Source organism: Salmo trutta, chromosome 20 (genome assembly GCF_901001165.1).
Source record: "Salmo trutta chromosome 20, fSalTru1.1, whole genome shotgun sequence".
NCBI classification, from domain to species: Eukaryota; Metazoa; Chordata; class Actinopteri; order Salmoniformes; family Salmonidae; genus Salmo; species Salmo trutta.
In genome coordinates, this window is record NC_042976.1 from 29,623,061 (window position 1) to 29,642,703 (window position 19,643).

Sequence of the window (19,643 nt, forward strand, 5' to 3'; positions counted from 1 at the left end):
CTCTTTTTTGTTTGCAGTCTCTTTGTTTCTCTTTTTCTATTTTTTCTGTTGTTTTTTTATAGAGTTCACAGTGAATGTCATTCTCTTCTTTTCTAAACTTGCATTCTTTCTCTCTGTCCTGTAGTTGGACTGCTCCCTTCAACACAGCAGAGGGACAGATCTGCCCCCCAGGGGCCCCTCATGGGGCAAGGATGTGACTGGGGATCCAAGGAGCCTAGGAGAGGAGGGCTGGGGGTGAAGACTGAGGGTCAGTGCCTCCCCCCCTCGGCCCCTGAGCCCCCCACCGAAGACACCGCCTCTCTCAAGCCCCGTTGTCATAGCGACACGGACAAACCCAAGGGCAAGCGGCCGTGCAAGACCAAACACATCAGCCAGAGAGAGAGGGAGCGGAGGAGAGAGCTGCTGAACGGCAGCAGCAACCAGCATGGAAGCACTGATCTGGGAGCAGCTTTGGAGGACAAGGTGAGTGTGCTGGAGTCATTGGTGTTTCAGTGTTAACAGGTCTGGTGTCAGATTTAACAGGCTGGAATGGGCCTTGGAGAGACAGTGAGATAAATTACAGAGACAGTGGATCGAGGCCGCAAGAGAAGGGTCGTTCCACCTCAAAAAGCACAATAAAGAGGATTTCCACCCCCACCATCTCAGATTGTTTTGAAATCGTTTCTGTAGTTAGGAATAGATACGATTAGAATTCCTGAAACATTATTTTGTTGAAGTATAATTTGATCTCTGAGAAATTAAGCTAATCGATTTCAACCAATCAGGTAATATGCAATAAATATAGTACCCAACATTCGATTTGGATCAAAGTTCTTTCTACCAATGAGTAAGACATGAGGAATACATTTTAAAAAAGGTCAAAAACCACCCACGGACCCCATGCCAAAGCCATCCCAACAACCAGTATACAGTATCAGTTCTCTATGTTTGACAAGTAGTATGGAGCTGCGGCTTGTAGTATTGCTTCTCCATGCTATTTATTGTATTCCCTGTGAATCTGGTGATGTTTTTTCCCCTGTTCAGAGAAATTAGCCATTGAAGTCGCTTGCATTATTTAGCAAGACGTACTGTGAAAGTACCAGGTTTTGACCACTAGATGCTGCTGTTCCTGCTATACTGCCACATTCTTTATCAATTTTGCTGGTCTCTTGCGTTTATTAACTAGATCACAACATTTCCTTTGCACCTTTGGGTAGAAAACCAATAGATCTGTCTCGTTATGAAAATAAATTGTGTTGTTTACTCACAGTTTCATGGTATCCAATTGCGATCTTGTCTCATCGCTGCCACTCCCCAACGGGCTCGGGAGAGGCGAAGGTTGAGTCATGCGTCCTCAGAAACATGACCCACCAAGCCGTGCTCCTTAACCTCTCTAGGGTATGTGGGACGAAATCGTCCCACCTACTCAACAGCCAGTGGAATCCCGTGGCGCGATATTCAAATACCTTAGAAATGCTATTACTTCAATTTCTCAAACATATGACTATTTTACACCATTTTAAAGACAAGACTCTCGTTAATCTAACCACACTGTCCGATTTCAATAAGGCTTTACAACGAAAGCAAAACATTAGATTATGTCAGCAGAGTACCCAGCCAGAAATAATCAGACACCCATTTTTCAAGCTAGCATATAATGTCACATAAACCCAAACCACAGCTAAATGCAGCACTAACCTTTGATGATCTTCATCAGATGACACTCCTTGTACATTATGTTATACAATACATGCATGTTTTGTTCAATCAAGTTCATATTTATATCAAAAACCAGCTTTTTACATTAGCATGTGACGTTCAGAACTAGCATACCCACCGCAAACCTCCGGTGAATTTACTAAATTACTCACGATAAACGTTCACAAAAAACATAACAATTATTTTAAGAATTATAGATACAGAACTCCTTTATGCAATCGCTATGTCCGATTTTAAAATAGCTTTTTGGCAAAAGCACATTTTGCAATATTCTGAGTAGATAGCTCCCCATCACGGGCTAGCTATTTTGACACCCACCAAGTTTGGCACTCACCAAACTCAGATTTACTATAAGAAAAATTGGATTACCTTTGCTGTTCTTCGTCAGAATGCACTCCCAGGACTTCTACTTCAATCACAAATGTTGGTTTGGTTCAAAATAATCCATAGTTATGTTCAAATATCCTCTGTTTTGTTCTTGCGTTCAAGACACTATCCGAACGGTGACGCACGGACACGTATCGTGACAATTTTTTTCTTCTAAATATTTCATTACCGTACTTCGAAGCATGTCAAACGCTGTTTAAAATAAATTTTTATGCGATTTTTCTCGTAAAAAAAAGCAATAAATTCCGACCGGGAAACCCTGTTTTCGTTCGAAGACTCAAAATCTAAAATGGACTCTTCACGTGCACGCGCGCACCCGTCTCATTGTTCTCAGATCGACCACTTACCAAATGCGCTACTGTTTTTCAGCCTGGGACACCAGAGTCATCATTCAACGTTCTGGTGCCTTCTGAGAGCCTATGGGAGCTGTAGGAAGTGTCACGTTACAGCAGAGATCCTCAGTTTTCAATAAAGAGAGTGTAGAAGGCCAAGAAATGGTCAGAGAGGGCACTTCCTGTACAGAATCTTCTCAGGTTTTTGCCTGCCATATGAGTTCTGTTATACTCACAGGCACCATTCAAACAGTTTTAGAAACTTTAGGGTGTTTTCTATCTAAATCAAACAATTATATGCATATTCTAGTTTCTGGGCAGTACTAATAACCAGATTAAATCGGGTAAGTTTTTTATCCGGATGTGAAAATACTGCCCCCTACCCTAGAGAGGTTAACACCTGCTTGCTTAACCCGGAAGCCAGCCGCACCAATGGGTCAGAGGAAACACCGTTCAACTGATGACAAATGTCAGCTTGCAGGCACCTGGCACGCCACAAAGAGTCGCTAGAGTGCAATGAGTCAAGTAAAGCCCCCCCCAGCCAAACCCTCCCCTAAACCGGATGACACTGGGCCAATTGCGCGCCGCCCTATGGGACTCCTGGGATCAAACAGCAGGCTGTAGTGACACCACAACACTACGATGCAGTGCCTTAGACCGCTGCGCCACTCAGGATCAACCCAACTCTCCTTGACTAGTCCAACAAGTGGCTGCTCTCTGAGAGGGTCATCCCTATGCAATTCTCATATGAAGACTTTTCCTACAAGCCCAAAACTTAGATGGAGAAATGGGCTAGGGACTAAAATTTTGTGCCAACCCAAATAAAATAATGAATTGCATGGCAGTCTTATGTTTTTCAATAAAATGATCAGGAATTAGCTCTATATGTATTGTGATTAGTGACATGTAACATTAAACCCAACACAACCCAATAGCATTACAATTGCAAAACACTATACAGTGTGTGTTTGGTACTTTTACCATTGAAGACCATTATAAACCATAACATTGAAACCATTAGATCTGCTGTAGCCTAATGGTTTGCTTGTTCACCAGGAATGGCCTAACAGTAACTAATACAGACCTTTTTTGAAGGGTATAACCAGCTTCATACTATTTGTCAAACACAGAGAACTGATACTGTATACTGGCTGTTGGCATGGTATTGGCATGGGGTGTGGGGGGTCCGTGGTTGGTTTTAGAATTTTGGGGGGGGATTCCTAATGTCTTAAATCAGATGCTGGGTACTATATTGATTATTATCTGAATCCTATAAATTACATTAAAATTGACCATTTGGGTGCATCAATTAGCTTAATTTCCCTGAGATAAAATGTAATTTCAACAAAATAATGTTTCAGGAATGACTCAAGAAGGAGTGAAAGAGAAAAGGAGAATAGAGAGACAGAGGGAGTGGGGGAATGAGAGAGAGGAAGGGATTAAATATGTTTGCGATGTTTAGAGTGTTGCTGCTGCTCTGACCTCTTCCTGCCCTGGAAAACTCCCTGTGGAGTGTGTGTGTGTGTGTGTGTGTGTTATACTTCTTTCACATACTGTAGGATTCATTGGTATGTTGGCTGTAAAAACAATTGGGCAATGTTTCTTTCAAACAGACCTAATTTTACCTCTCTTGTCAGTATTCACTTTTTATATAGCTATTGCTTTTATCAGGAAGGAGCAAGAGACAATCAACTTTGACCCTGTTGTTGCAACCGTTGTCATGGTAACCTGGCAGCTGCACGTTCTAGATTCTTTTGTTTAAATTCAGACCTTCCACTGCTTTAATTTCTTCACATTCACAACAGGAAGTTAGCAGCTTGCCATAGCCTACTTGTAAATAATTTGTAAATAATATTCTTGTATTTTCCTGTTATGGTGAATAAAAGTTGGCTACTCAAAACATTGTCAGATTGTTCTGGTAATTATATGAGCTGGCTAGACAAAGACAATACATTATTAATTTGTTTATGCAGGTCCTAAGAAACATAAGACTAACAACATTTATTTTTGAAAGAATAGAATGGCATATTTTGAGGTTAACTTTGTTATTAGTCTGTGCAGCCCATGGCTGCTCCATGCAAATGAAATCTATAGTTCTTATTTTGTTCAATAAACAGAGAAGAGACACACTTAGCTGACATTCCCCTGCCCTGATCAGTCAACAGGTTATATTTTAAAGTCAAAATTAATCAAATAGAATATACCAGAATAAAACAGAAATATTCTTTTTTCCAAACAACTTGAGTGTCACGACCATGTTGAACCACTGTCATATAACAAAAAAGTTGTATTTTGTCCTCATTTTCTTTCGCTATAGAAGCATTAGAATCTGCACTTTCTGATCATGTAAAGAAATAAAACAGCTGACCTGAATGAACCTCTGTAGGATGATTTCAGAAAGTAGAGTTTTTTTATCCACGTTGGATGTGGTCACACCATCGCAAACTTTCTCTTTTTTCAAACTCCCCAACAGCTGTTTTGGCTGAAACTAAATATAAGGGCCTTTAATTATTTACCTGTCAGAATCAAGACAAAAAGACGAGATGACAGTGTGCATTCCTCCAGCCTAAATACCAAAGCATTTCTGGGACAATAGACAAGAACAGCTCAAGGACAGAACTACATACATTTAAATACAGAGAATAAATGCATTGAAAGCGTTTCTGTGAAGCTTTGTGATTGACAAGGACAAGTTTTATGTCGGACAACAATAGAATATTCATGATTTAATGGGTGCCAACGATGGTAAGATGAAAGGCGATGTTCGTACTGAGGGGTTGGCGGGACTTCTAAATACATTACCGCAATCATGACTAGGTCGGTTGGTGGAAATAAAAGTACAGGGCTTTGTTGCTGGCAATACCGTTCAAATATTAAGAAATGGCGGCAAAGTTGGCGGCATGGTAAAATTGGTGGAAAAACGTCTTGGTATAAAAGGTATCTTAGTGTGTGTGTGTTTGTGAGTGTGTGTGTCTGTGTGTTTATCTCTGGCTTTGAGCTTTGGGAGTGTGTGTTATTGTGTAGGTCAATGCCAACACTGTAAGGGTATGTGCATTCTTTACATAACGAGAAAACCCTGGAGCGTTTGAGCAGTAGAACACTCAATTACACACACTCTCTCTGTCTCTCTCTCACACCCACACACACTCTCTCTCTGTCTCTCTCTCTCTCTCACACCCACACAGCTCTCTCTCTCTGAGAGGAATGTGGTGGCTGAGTGTCTAAAGTGTCGGAGTTCAAAGGAGAAAAAAAAGTAGAGGGAAAAAAAGGCTAGTTGTTTTCCGCTCGTACCGTTCCCATCCCTCGCTTCAGATTACAACAGCTGCTCCGACACGGAATTCCACTGGGGGGGGGGGGGGGGGGGGGGGGACGGACAGACACGTTGTGTGAGGGTATGGCTTCATGTGTGAGAGAGCGTTTGTCTGTACTGTATGTGTGTGTGGCTGGCTTTATCTTAATTGGTGTGTGTGTGCGTGTGTTCTCGCTAACCCCCTCTTCCTGTCTCTCTCTCCCCCAGGTCAGTGAGCAGTGTGCTCGGAGGAAGAGACCCTCTTCGCCCCTCCATTACCTCGGTTCTCCGGTCAAGCCCTGTTCCCGCGCAACGCGGCCCCCTTCCGTACCCCCTCAGGTGAACGGCTCTGGGCCTGTCCCACCGGATGGAGCAGGGGTGAGGAGGGCCCCGCCTGCTGAGCCTCCCGTGGTGCGGCCCATCCCCCCAGAGGCACGGAGACTAATCGTCAATAAGAACGCTGGAGAGACGCTGTTACAGAGAGCAGCACGGCTCGGATACGAGGTAAGACAAATATTATCTTTGTCCTCACTCTCCCTCGCTCTCTCCTTTTCTCTGTTTCCTTGCTCTCCCTCTCAGTTTTTCTCCTCTCTCTTGCCGTTTTCATTCTCTCCCTCGTCCCCCCTCCTCCCTCGACCCCCCCCCCACTCCCTCCCAGCGCTCTCTCTTCTCCCCCTCCCTCTTTATGACTCACATTGTTGTAGGCACGTACACACAGACACACACACACACACACACACACACACACACACACACACACACATACACACACACACACACACAGACACTGAAGCACGTAGGGATCGTCGGGCTCACAAGCAGACTAAATGCTGCCTCACATTCACACACAGACACTCCTCTCTTTCTTTCTCCTCTCTTTCTCTCTCCTCTCTTTCTCCCTCCTCTCTTTCTCTCTCCTCTCTTTCTCTCTTCCCTCTTTCTCCCTCCTCTCTTTCTCTCTCCTCTCTTTCTCCCTCCCCTCTTTCTCGCTCCTCTCTTTCTCGCTCCTCTCTTTCTCTCTCCTCTCTTTCTCCCTCCTCTCTTTCTCTCTCCTCTCTTTCTCTCTCCTCTCTTTCTCTCTCCCCTCTTTCTCTCTCCTCTCTTTCTCTCTCCTCTCTTTCTCTCTCCTCTCTTTCTCTCTCCTCTCTTTCTCCCTCCTCTCTTTCTCTCTCCTCTCTTTTCTCTCTCCTCTCTTTCTCTCTCCCCTCTTTCTCTCTCCTCTCTTTCTCTCTCCTCTCTTTCTCTCTACTCTCTTTCTCTCTCCTCTCTTTCTCTCTCCTCTCTTCTCCCTCCTCTCTTTCTCTCTCTCTTTCTCTCTCCTCTCTTTCTCTCTCCTCTCTTTCTCTCTCCCCTCTTTCTCTCTCCTCTCTTTCTCTCTCCTCTCTTTCTCTCTCCTCTCTTTCTCCCTCCTCTCTTTCTCTCTCTCTTTCTCTCTCCTCTCTTTCTCCCTCCTCTCTTTCTCTCTCCTCTCTTTCTCTCTCCTCTCTTTCTCCCACCTCTCTTTCTCTCTCCTCTCTTCTCTCTCCTCTCTTTCTCTCTCCTCTCTTTCTCTCTCCTCTCTTTCTCCCTCCTCTCTTTCTCTCTCTCTTTCTCTCTCCTCTCTTTCTCTCTCCTCTCTTTCTCTCTCCTCTCTTTCTCCCTCCTCTCTTTCTCTCTCCTCTCTTTCTCTCTCCCTCTTTTCTCCCTCCTCTCTTTTCTCTCTCCTCTCTTTCTCTCTCCTCTCTTTCTCTCTCCTCTCTTTCTCCCTCCTCTCTTTCTCTCTCTCTTTCTCTCTCCTCTCTTTCTCTCTCCTCTCTTTCTCCCTCCTCTCTTTCTCTCTCCTCTCTTTCTCTCTCCTCTCTTTCTCTCTCCTCTCTTTCTCCCTCCTCTCTTTCTCCCTCCTCTCTTTCTCTCTCCTCTCTTTCTCTCTCCTCTCTTTCTCTCTCCTCTCTTTCTCCCTCCTCTCTTTCTCTCTCCTCTCTTTCTCTCTTCTCTCTTTCTTCTTTTGGTAGTTTTTAACTCTTTCCCTGCTGGGCTGTGAATCCTGGTTTTCCCCACAGTGAATTGTGGGAACGTTGTATTTCCCTGTGGAATGAGATCTGGAGAAGGGAGGGTTGAGTGTGGCACACTTACCAAGGAGTGACAGTACTCCGCTTGTCAGAGAAGAGAAGCTGGAAACAGAGACTAGCCCCTATATGTGTGTGTTTGGGCTCTGTCTCTGTTGTGGCATAGCTTTTTCTGATCTCACACACTCCCGCTCCTTTCCCTGCTTTCCTTCCGCTCTCACAATCTCCCTCTTGCCTCACCCTCTCCTCCCTCATTCTCTCTCTCTCCTCCCTCTTCCTCTCTCTCTCTCTGTCCTCCCTCTTTCTTTGATTCTCCCCAGGAGGCCTACTTAGCCCCTCTTTTTCTCAGAGCCACAAACACTCTGCGACTCACGAACACACACACACACACACACACACACACACACACACACACACACACACAGAGACACACACACAGACACACACACATTTCCACATCCAAGAGTGAAAATGCATCCCCTTTCTCATTCCCCCTCCCTCCCTTCTCTCTTTCTCTCTCACTCTCTCTCTCTCTGACTTTCTCTCTGGGCTGTAGTTCATTAAGTGGGCTGTAATTAACCCCCCCCGGCCCACTATGTCTGTTTAAAACAGACCCAGCCTGTATTTCTCTATAACCCCTGGTTTCATTTCCACAGGATTTCGTTTGTCCTCTCTCAGTGCCTTTCAACACAAGCAGACTGTGTGTGTGTGTGTGTGTGTGTCGTTTTTTTGTCTGTGATTCTGTCTGTCTATCATCTATTATCTCACCTTCTGCAGCAGGTTGCCTGTACACCGTGTGTGTGTGTCAATCAGTCTTTCTTTCTATGTGTGTGTGTGTAATTAATCTTTGACGGGGGTGTCTTGATGGGGCTGTTAAATAGGTGCAGTAAGAAGGGTGGGTAGTGTGTGTGTGTGCGGTTGTGCATGTGTGTGTGTGTGGCTGAGAGGTAAGCGCTGGGAGTATAATTGTGTTCTAATGGCCCTCTAATGTGCCGTGGTGACTGTGGTTAGCAGTGGTGACGGCTGTTTTTCTCCACACACACACACACACACACACACACACACACACACACACACACACACGGGCACGGCGCAGCGCAGCAGCGGGGCTCAGTCAGCCGGCTCGGCTCTGATTTATGCGTCTCTCTCTCAGAGCATTTTCATTTTTTCCTTCTTTTTTTTCCTTCCTCTCCTCCGCATGTCACGGAGGGGAGAGAACGAGGGAGGGGAGAGAACGAGGGAGGGGAGGGAGGAGGAGAAGGCGGGGGTGTTGTTTGTGCAGCGGTCAGCGCCTTGTTTGTGTAGTCTCAGGTTCTCTCCTTCCCCCTATCCCTCCCTCCCTCTCTCTTTTTTCTCTCTCTCTCCATCGCTCCCTCTCAGGAAGCGCGTCTCTCACTGCCTGTGTGCGATAAGCCTGGGGCAGACCCCCGGGGCTTGCACACACACAAACACACACATACACACACACACACACACACACACAAACACACACATACACAGAGCATTTCACGCTTCTCACACGCAGGCAGAGAGACACGTGTGTATATATATATACAACTCAAACACATACAGATACACACACACACACACACACACATATACACACACACACACATACGAGAGCGTCTCACGCTTCTCACAAACAGGCAGAGAGACGAAAGCTGAGACACGCACGCATATATATATATATATACACATACACATTCACACACACACACATATATACACACACACACACACACACACACACACACACACACACACACACACACACACACACACACACAGTGACCCAGTAAGCACACACACTGACCTACTCATGCTTCCTTCCCAACACTCGCGGTGTCTCTCTCTCTCCCATACACACGTAACACACATACAGGCCTGGCCTGCCCTAGTCAACACTCTGTGTTCTGCATATTTCATGTTGGTTTAGTTTTGCCCTCCGTGCCGCTTCACATGAAAGCCCACTCTCTCTTCCTCCCCCTCTCTGTGTATCTCTCTCTCCCTCCCTGGCTCTCTCTCTCTTTCAGCATTTGATATGGTAATGAGAAGAGACTGGGTGGATATCTTCATCTCTCTCTCTCTGGGCTTGGTCCCCTCAGCTCAGACATACAGACTCATTCTACATCCATACTGCTCAACTCCTCAGCACTGACTTATAGCCAGAAATGCTATAAATCTATTGCTATTTCTGTGTGTGTGTGTGTGTGTGTGTGTGTGTGTGCATGTGTATTGCATAGCTTTCCTCCTCTGTATGTGTTTAGCATATTTCTCTCCTGTCGACTCGCCAGGCTTGGCAAGGGATCACACTCTGTGGTCCTGGCGCGCACACACACACACACACACACACACACACACCCACACACACACACACACACACACAGAGAGAGAGAGAGCTGTTGGGATGTGTGGTGTGATGATGTTGGTGTGTGAAGGGTTAAATGTCTGAGGGATGCATTGATTACAGTTGAGCGCAGGGAAGCATTCTAGAGAGGGAGATTAGAGGACGGGATAGAGGGAGAAGGAAGAGGAGGAGGGAGGGAGAGCGTCTCATTTTACTGCGGAGGGCTGTGTGTGTGTCTGGCTGTGAGATGGAGCTCTCGTGCTAAGCTCCTCACTCTCTCACAGCGATATTAAACACGACTCCAGAGGTTTAGCGCTATGCTTCCTCCACACACACACACAACTGAGACGCACACTCGCACACATACACACACACACGCAGCAAGATGAGTCTTGGAGCTTGGGTACACTCCTCAGTCCATTTCCAGTTCCCTCTTCCTCCTCTTTCTCTTTGTCCTCTTCTTCCTCTCCTTAACCTTCACTCAATATTCCCCCTCCTCTTCCTCATTTCCCTTTCCTCTCCTCTACTCCTCCTGTTCCATCTCCACTACTGTCCCCCCTCCTCCTCTCCTCTCCTCCACTCCTCCTGTTCTATCTCCACTACTGTCCCCCCTCCTCCTCTCCTCTCCTCCACTCCTCCTGTTCCATCTCCACTACTGTCCCCCCTCCTCCTCTCCTCTCCTTTACTCCTCCTGTTCCATCTCCACTACAGTCCCTCCTCTCCTCTACTCCTCCTCTTCCATCTCCACTAACCTCCCCCCTCCTCCTCTCCTCTCCTCTACTCCTCCTGTTCCATCTCCACTAACCTCCCCCCTCCTTCTCTCCTCTCCTCTACTCCTCCTGTTCCATCTCCACTAACCTCCCCCCTCCTCCTCTCCTCTCCTCTACTCCTCCTGTTCCATCTCCACTAACCTCCCCCCTCCTCCTCTCCTCTCCTCTACTCCTCCTGTTCCATCTCCACTAACCTCCCCCCTCCTCCTCTCCTCTCCTCTACTCCTCCTGTTCCATCTCCACTAACCTCCCCCCTCCTCCTCTCCTCTCCTCTACTCCTCCTGTTCCATCTCCACTAACCTCCCCCCTCCTCCTCTCCTCTCCTCTCCTCCACTCCTCCTCTTCCATCTCCACTAACCTCCCCCCTCCTCCTCTCCTCTCCTCTACTCCTCCTGTTCCATCTCCACTAACCTCCCCCCTCCTCCTCTCCTCTCCTCTACTCCTCCTGTTCCATCTCCACTAACCTCCCCCCTCCTCCTCTCCTCTCCTCTACTCCTCCTGTTCCATCTCCACTAACCTCCCCCCTCCTCCTCTCCTCTCCTCTACTCCTCCTGTTCCATCTCCACTAACCTCCCCCCTCCTCCTCTCCTCTCCTCTACTCCTCCTCTTCCATCTCCCCTTCTCTTCCCCCTCCTCCTCTCCTCTCTTCCACTCCTCCTGTTCCATCGCCACTACCCTCCCCCCTCCTTCTTTCCTCTCTTCCTCTCCTCCTGTTCCATCTCCACTACCCTCCCCCCTCCATCTCTCCTCTTTTCCTCTCTTCCTGTTCCATCTCCACTACCCTCCCCCCTCCTCCACTCCTCCCTTCCTCTCCTCCTGTTCCATCTCCACTACCCTCCCCCCTCCTTCTCTCCTCTTTTCCTCTCTTCCTGTTCCATCTCCACTACCCTCCCCCCTCCTCCACTCCTCCCTTCCTCTCCTCCTGTTCCATCTCCACTACCCTCCCCCCTCCTCCACTCCTCCCTTCCTCTCCTCCTGTTCCATCTCCACTAACCTCCCCCCTCCTTCTCTCCTCCCTTCCTCTCCTCCTGTTCCATCTCCACTAACCTCCCCCCTCCATCTCTCCTCCCTTCCTCTCCTCCTGTTCCATCTCCACTAACCTCCCCCCTCCATCTCTCTTCCCTTCCTCTCCTCCTGCTCTCCGAGAGAAAGTGTGTATGATAAACATTTGCAGTCGACGGCTGTCCAGAATTAGCATAGAAATGGAAGTTTGAAACTGTTTTCTAGGTTTAGATGTGTGTGTGTGTGCGTGTGCGTGCGTGTACGTGCGTGTGTGTGTGCGAGCGCGTGTGTGTGCGAGCATGTACGTGCGTGTGTGTGTTTGTGTGTGAGCATGTACGTGCGCGCGTGTGTGTGTGTGTGTGCGAGCATATACGTGCGTGTGTGTGTGCGTGTGCCAATACTCTCTATTTAAATGAGCACCACCATATAGACACATATAACCCCTACACTACCAGAACAAAGCTGTGAAATCAGACTTCAGTTTCCACACACCTCTAGCGAGGTCCATTTACAGCCTCAATGTGTCAGCTCCCTCAGGTTGTTCAGTAACAAGACATGATGAACACCAAACTGAACCCAGCCCAACCCTCTCTGTGTTCTGTCTCTCATTGTCAGAACCACATCATTGGTTCCAACTCCTGAATGGTTTCAACAGTTTTTCCCCAATCCACTCTGTGTGTGTGTTCTGATTCCAGACATAAGCTCTACAACAGTGTCCCAACTTCGGTCATAGTTGAACGAACGACACAGACAGAGTTTGACAGTCTAGCTCTATCTGAGTCATCGTTGTTGTCCCGATTCTGCATGTGGATTCTTCCTGTGCTGTTGTGTGTGTGTGTATGTGTATGTCCAGTTGTTTGTGGTGTAAACACACACTCATCTGTGTCGCCCTCCCTCTGTCCTCTGCAGGAGGTGGTGCTGTACTGCGTGGAGAACCGTGTGTGTGAGGTGAACCACAGGGACTATGCAGGCTACTGTGCCCTCCACGAGGCCTGCGCCCGCGGCTGGCTCTCTATAGTCATACACCTGCTGGAGCACGGGGCCGACATCAACTGCAGTGCACAGGATGGCACCAGGTACATTCACAATGCCGATACATTACACACACAGACGCAAACACACGCACACACACATACACATATAGCCGTGTACACTCACACTAATATGCAGAAATGCACACACACACACACACACAATGTATATCTCATGTGTTTTTCCTTCAAGATGATTTTCATGTGTGTGTGTGTGTGTGTGTGTGTGTGTGTTTGTGTCCAGGCCTCTGCATGACGCGGTGGAGAATGACCATCTGGACGTAGTGCGTGTGTTGCTGTCCTACGGGGCTGACCCTACTCTAGCCACCTACTCCGGCCGCGGTCTGCTCAAGATGACCCACAGCGACAGCATGGAGCGATTCCTCACTGGTCAGTCACTAACTACTATATCCCTGCTCTACCCTTTATATACCCCTCATATACTGCTTCTATACCACATTATACCCCTCATATACTGCTTCTATACCACATTATACCCCTCATATACTGATTATATACCACATCATACCCCTCATATACTGCTTCTATACCACATTATACCCCTCATATACTGCTTCTATACCACATTATACCCCTCATATACTGATTATATACCACATCATACCCCTCATATACTGCTTCTATACCACATTATACCCCTCATATACTGCTTCTATACCACATTATACCCCTCATATACTGCTTCTATACCACATTATACCCCTCATATACTGCTTCTATACCACATTATACCCTTCATATACTGATTATATACCACATCATACCCCTCATATACTGATTATATACCACATCATACCCCTCATATACTGCTTCTATACCACATTATACCCCTCATATACTGCTTCTATACCACATCATACCCCTCATATACTGCTTCTATACCACATTATACCCTTCATATACTGCTTCTATACCACATTATACCCCTCATATACTGCTTCTATACCACATCATACCCCTCATATACTGCTTCTATACCACATTATACCCTTCATATACTGATTATATACCACATCATACCCCTCATATACTGATTATATACCACATCATACCCCTCATATACTGCTTCTATACCACATTATACCCTTCATATACTGATTATATACCACATCATACCCCTCATATACTGATTATATACCACATCATACCCCTCATATACTGATTATATACCACATCATACCCCTCATATACTGATTATATACCACATCATACCCCTCATATACTGATTATATACCACATCATACCCCTCATATACTGATTATATACCACATCATACCCCTCATATACTGATTATATACCACATCATACCCCTCATATACTGCTTCTATACCACATCATACCCCTCATATACTGATTATATACCACATCATACCCCTCATATACTGATTATATACCACATCATACCCCTCATATACTGATTATATACCACATCATACCCCTCATATACTGATTATATACCACATCATACCCCTCATATACTGATTATATACCACATCATACCCCTCATATACTGATTATATACCACATCATACCCCTCATATACTGATTATATACCACATCATACCCCTCATACTCCCTATCCCAAAATCTCTTCACCATTTACATTCCCACTCCCTCTCTTTTTCTATGTTTTCTATCTTTCTCTCTTTCTTTCTCACAAACACACACATACAGACATGCTGAAAACAGTCCCTTCTCCTTCTCCACCCCCAGACCACCTGTGTGAGGGGATTCAGTTGGCCAGAGTGCGTGCTTGCTCGCCTATCTGGTAACTTAGCAACATCCGCTCTGTTTGCTTAGTGTACGTGCGGAAATGGGCTTCTCAGAGAGCACACTCACTCTAGAGACTAGAAATAGTGTGTCTCTGTGTGTGTGTGTGTGTGTGTGTGTGTGTGTGTGTGTGTGTGTGTGTGTGTGCGTGCGTGCGTGCGTGCGTGCGTGCGTGCGTGCGTGCGTGTGTGACACATGGGCTCTCAGTGCTACATACACATGGAGGAAGAAAAGGAACTACACACACAAAGACCACAAACAAGTAAAACCCAATTACCCAATTACCTCTGAGACAGCCAGCCGACCTTGAGAGAGAAGGAGAGAACGGGAGAGGAAGAGGCAGAGTGAGGCAGAAGAGATAGAGAATAGGTTAAAGAGAAACTCGTAGTGATACAGATTTGAGTGTGCTATACTGAGAGATGTGGATATAGAGGAAGGTACTGGAGAGAGGTTTAGAATGATAGACAGAGAGAGCTACAGAGAGAGATGTGGATATAGAGGAAGGTACTGGAGAGAGGTTTAGAATGATAGACAGAGAGAGCTACAGAGAGAGATGTGGATATAGAGGAAGGTACTGGAGAGAGGTTTAGAATGATAGACAGAGAGAGCTACAGAGAGAGATGTGGATATAGAGGAAGGTACTGGAGAGAGGTTTAGAATGATAGACAGAGAGAGCTACAGAGATAGATGTGGATATAGAGGAAGGTACTGGAGAGAGGTTTAGAATGATAGACAGAGAGAGCTACAGAGAGAGATGTGGATATAGAGGAAGGTACTGGAGAGAGGTTTAGAATGATAGACAGAGAGAGCTACAGAGAGAGATGTGGATATAGAGGAAGGTACTGGAGAGAGGTTTAGAATGATAGACAGAGAGAGCTACAGAGAGAGATGTGGATATAGAGGAAGGTACTGGAGAGAGGTTTAGAATGATAGACAGAGAGAGCTACAGAGAGAGATGATATAGAGGAAGGTACTGGAGAGAGGTTTAGAATGATAGACAGAGAGAGCTACAGAGAGAGATGTGGATATAGAGGAAGGTACTGGAGAGAGGTTTAGAATGATAGACAGAGAGAGCTACAGAGAGAGATGTGGATATAGAGGAAGGTACTGGAGAGAGGTTTAGAATGATAGACAGAGAGAGCTACAGAGAGAGATGTGGATATAGAGGAAGGTACTGGAGAGAGGTTTAGAATGATAGACAGAGAGAGCTACAGAGAGAGATGTGGATATAGAGGAAAGTACTGGAGAGAGGTTTAGAATGATAGACAGAGAGAGCTACAGAGAGAGATGTGGATATAGAGGAAGGTACTGGAGAGAGGTTTAGAATGATAGACAGAGAGAGCTACAGAGAGAGATGTGGATGTAGAGGAAGGTACTGGAGAGAGGTTTAGAATGATAGACAGAGAGAGCTACAGAGAGAGATGTGGATGTAGAGGAAGGTACTGGAGAGAGGTTTAGAATGATAGACAGAGAGAGCTACAGAGAGAGATGTGGATGTAGAGGAAGGTACTGGAGAGAGGTTTAGAATGATAGACAGAGAGAGCTACAGAGAGAGATGTGGATATAGAGGAAGGTACTGGAGAGAGGTTTAGAATGATAGACAGAGAGAGCTACAGAGAGAGATGTGGATATAGAGGAAGGTACTGGAGAGAGGTTTAGAATGATAGACAGAGAGAGCTACAGAGAGAGATGTGGATATAGAGGAAGGTACTGGAGAGAGGTTTAGAATGATAGACAGAGAGAGCTACAGAGAGAGATGTGGATATAGAGGAAGGTACTGGAGAGAAGTTTAGAATGATAGACAGAGAGAGCTACAGAGAGAGATGTGGATATAGAGGAAGGTACTGGAGAGAGGTTTAGAATGATAGACAGAGAGAGCTACAGAGAGAGATGTGGATATAGAGGAAGGTACTGGAGAGAGGTTTAGAATGATAGACAGAGAGAGCTACAGAGAGAGATGTGGATATAGAGGAAGGTACTGGAGAGAGGTTTAGAATGATAGACAGAGAGAGCTACAGAGAGAGATGTGGATATAGAGGAAGGTACTGGAGAGAGGTTTAGAATGATAGACAGAGAGAGCTACAGAGAGAGATGTGGATATAGAGGAAGGTACTGGAGAGAGGTTTAGAATGATAGACAGAGAGAGCTACAGAGATAGATGTGGATATAGAGGAAGGTACTGGAGAGAGGTTTAGAATGATAGACAGAGAGAGCTACAGAGAGAGATGTGGATATAGAGGAAGGTACTGGAGAGAGGTTTAGAATGATAGACAGAGAGAGCTACAGAGAGAGATGTGGATATAGAGGAAGGTACTGGAGAGAGGTTTAGAATGATAGACAGAGAGAGCTACAGAGAGAGATGTGGATATAGAGGAAGGTACTGGAGAGAGGTTTAGAATGATAGACAGAGAGAGCTACAGAGAGAGATGTGGATATAGAGGAAGGTACTGGAGAGAGGTTTAGAATGATAGACAGAGAGAGCTACAGAGAGAGATGTGGATATAGAGGAAGGTACTGGAGAGAGGTTTAGAATGATAGACAGAGAGAGCTACAGAGAGAGATGTGGATATAGAGGAAGGTACTGGAGAGAGGTTTAGAATGATAGACAGAGAGAGCTACAGAGAGAGATGTGGATATAGAGGAAGGTACTGGAGAGAGGTTTAGAATGATAGACAGAGAGAGCTACAGAGAGAGATGTGGATATAGAGGAAGGTACTGGAGAGAGGTTTAGAATGATAGACAGAGAGAGCTACAGAGAGAGATGATATAGAGGAAGGTACTGGAGAGAGGTTTAGAATGATAGACAGAGACAGCGAGATTGTGTGTGTGTGTGTGTGTGTGTACTCCTCCCTCCACCTGGTCCTACTCATCTGGAGGCCGTTAATCCCTCCAAACACACGCCATACGCCCAACGCCTCAGTACTGGCACTCAGCCCAGCTCTCACTTGCTCTCTCTCTCTCTCTCTCTGTGTGTGTGTGTGTGTGTGTGTGTGTGTGTGTGTGTGTGTGTGTGCGCGCATGCAGACACTCCCAGTATTAGTGTGTCTAAATGCCTTCCTGTGTGTGTGTGTGTGTGTGTGTGTGTGTGTGTGTGTGTGTGTGTGTGTGTGGAGATCAGGGAAGAACGGCAGCCCCCTCTCATTGAAGCCACAAATTTCAAGGCCGGCCGCGTTACTTCAGGCATCGTTTTCAGAAAACAGTATCCCCCATTATAGTGAATGGCAATCTTCGTGTTCAATCTTAGTGTAATTAAAACTTTTGTTTATGTCAATCATGGTACCAATAATTGCTTCGATTTCTTTTAACCGATTAACCAACTTCTTTGGCTTCAAATGCGCTATTGAGTCTTCACATGGGATTGAATGGTATCACGTGATCGATTGCTTTGGCCATTCATATGCAGTCATTGGTGTAAATGAGTGCATGTCAAACAGGTGTGTGTTTATGTGTGTCCCTTGTTTTGGCGTTCCGGGTTCTCAAAAAATTGCATAAACACAGTAAATATAATGTAGCCCTACTTGTTCGGGTAACGTGGGGTAAACTTCCACCCGGGGTAATATGCCCCCTGCCTGTACTTCTCACAGAAACCTTCACCATTTTACCCCCACCACTTTCCATGGTTGCCACTGCTTTTGCTAAACAAAAAATGTAATCTGTCTCATCATAATTTAAGTCACTCCCCCCAACAAAATGTTAAGTAGGGTTGTGTTTTACAACAAGTTACTCTACAGTTGACCCGTGTAACATTTAGCCCCACTCTCCCTTATGCACTCACAGTAAATGGTGAAGGTGCATATAGATGGAGATATTAAGATATGACGTCTTCGTATGAGAACTATCCACAGACTTTTTAAACTACAGTGCACGACATGGTTCAATGTGTGTGCCAATCTCTGTGTGTGTGTTTCCGGAGCTGTGTGATATGTGTGTGAGAGAGAGAGTGTATGTGCGGTTCATTTTTAGCAGATTCCTGTAGCCTTGGCATGAACCAAGCCAGCTATTTCTTTCTCTCTCTCTGTCTCTCCCTCGCTCTGTCACTCTCTCTGTCTCTCTCTCACTCTCTGTCTGTCTCTCTCTCGCTCTGTCACTCTCTGTCTCTCTCTCGCTCTGTCTCTCTCTCTGTCTCTCTCGCCTAACGTACTGTTTCTCCCTCTCTTCTCCCTGTAGATTATTTTGCTGACCTGCAGGGCCGCTCTAATGATGACCCAGAAATCTATTGGGAATTCTATGGCAGCACTGTGTGTGGTGAGTTCAGTGCTGTGCCTATGTGTGTGTGTGTTTTGAGTGTGTAATATAACTCTGTATGTACTGTGTATCGCTCTCAGTCCTTAGTGGTGTGTGTGTGTGTGTGTGTGTGTGTGTGTGTGTGTGTGTGTGTTTGTGTGTTAATCTAACTGTGTATCTCTCAGTCCTTAGTGGTGTGTTTGTGTGTTAATCTAACTGTGTATCTCTCAGTCCTTAGTGGTGTGTTTGTGTGTTAATCTAACTGTGTATCTCTCAGTCCTTAGTGGTGTGTTTGTGTGTTAATCGAACTGTGTATCTCTCAGTCCTTAGTGGTGTGTTTGTGTGTTAATCTAACTGTGTATCTCTCAGTCCTTAGTGGTGTGTTTGTGTGTTAATCTAACTGTGTATCTCTCAGTCCTTAGTGGTGTGTTTGTGTGTTAATCTAACTGTGTATCTCTCAGTCCTTAGTGGTGTGTTTGTGTGTTAATCTAACTGTGTATCTCTCTCTCTGTCTCAGAGTCGTTAGAGGGGGGCAGTGTGTGTGACGTACTGGCGGACCCCCCAGGGCCGGAGGACAAGGACAGGAGGGAGCTCTTTGAGTTTGAGTTCTCCGACCGACCCCTCCTCCCCTGCTACAACATCCAGGTGTCCCTGTCACAGGGGTGAGTACACACACAGATCAATCTGATTGGATAGGAGGGGAAGAGGGAAGGAGGAATAGAGTGGT

General features: G+C 46.0%; 1 protein-coding gene across 1 annotated transcript in view; it reads left to right on the forward strand.

Annotated features, from left to right (window-relative positions):
• The window catches only part of LOC115156299 (BCL-6 corepressor-like), a 55,934-nt gene that overhangs the window by 34,203 nt on the left and 2,088 nt on the right, over positions 1-19,643 (forward strand). The window contains 6 exon segments of the mRNA XM_029703750.1: positions 125-462; positions 5,935-6,210; positions 12,780-12,946; positions 13,146-13,291; positions 18,860-18,937; positions 19,434-19,578. Of these exon segments, the coding sequence (XP_029559610.1) occupies positions 125-462; positions 5,935-6,210; positions 12,780-12,946; positions 13,146-13,291; positions 18,860-18,937; positions 19,434-19,578 (1,150 nt within the window).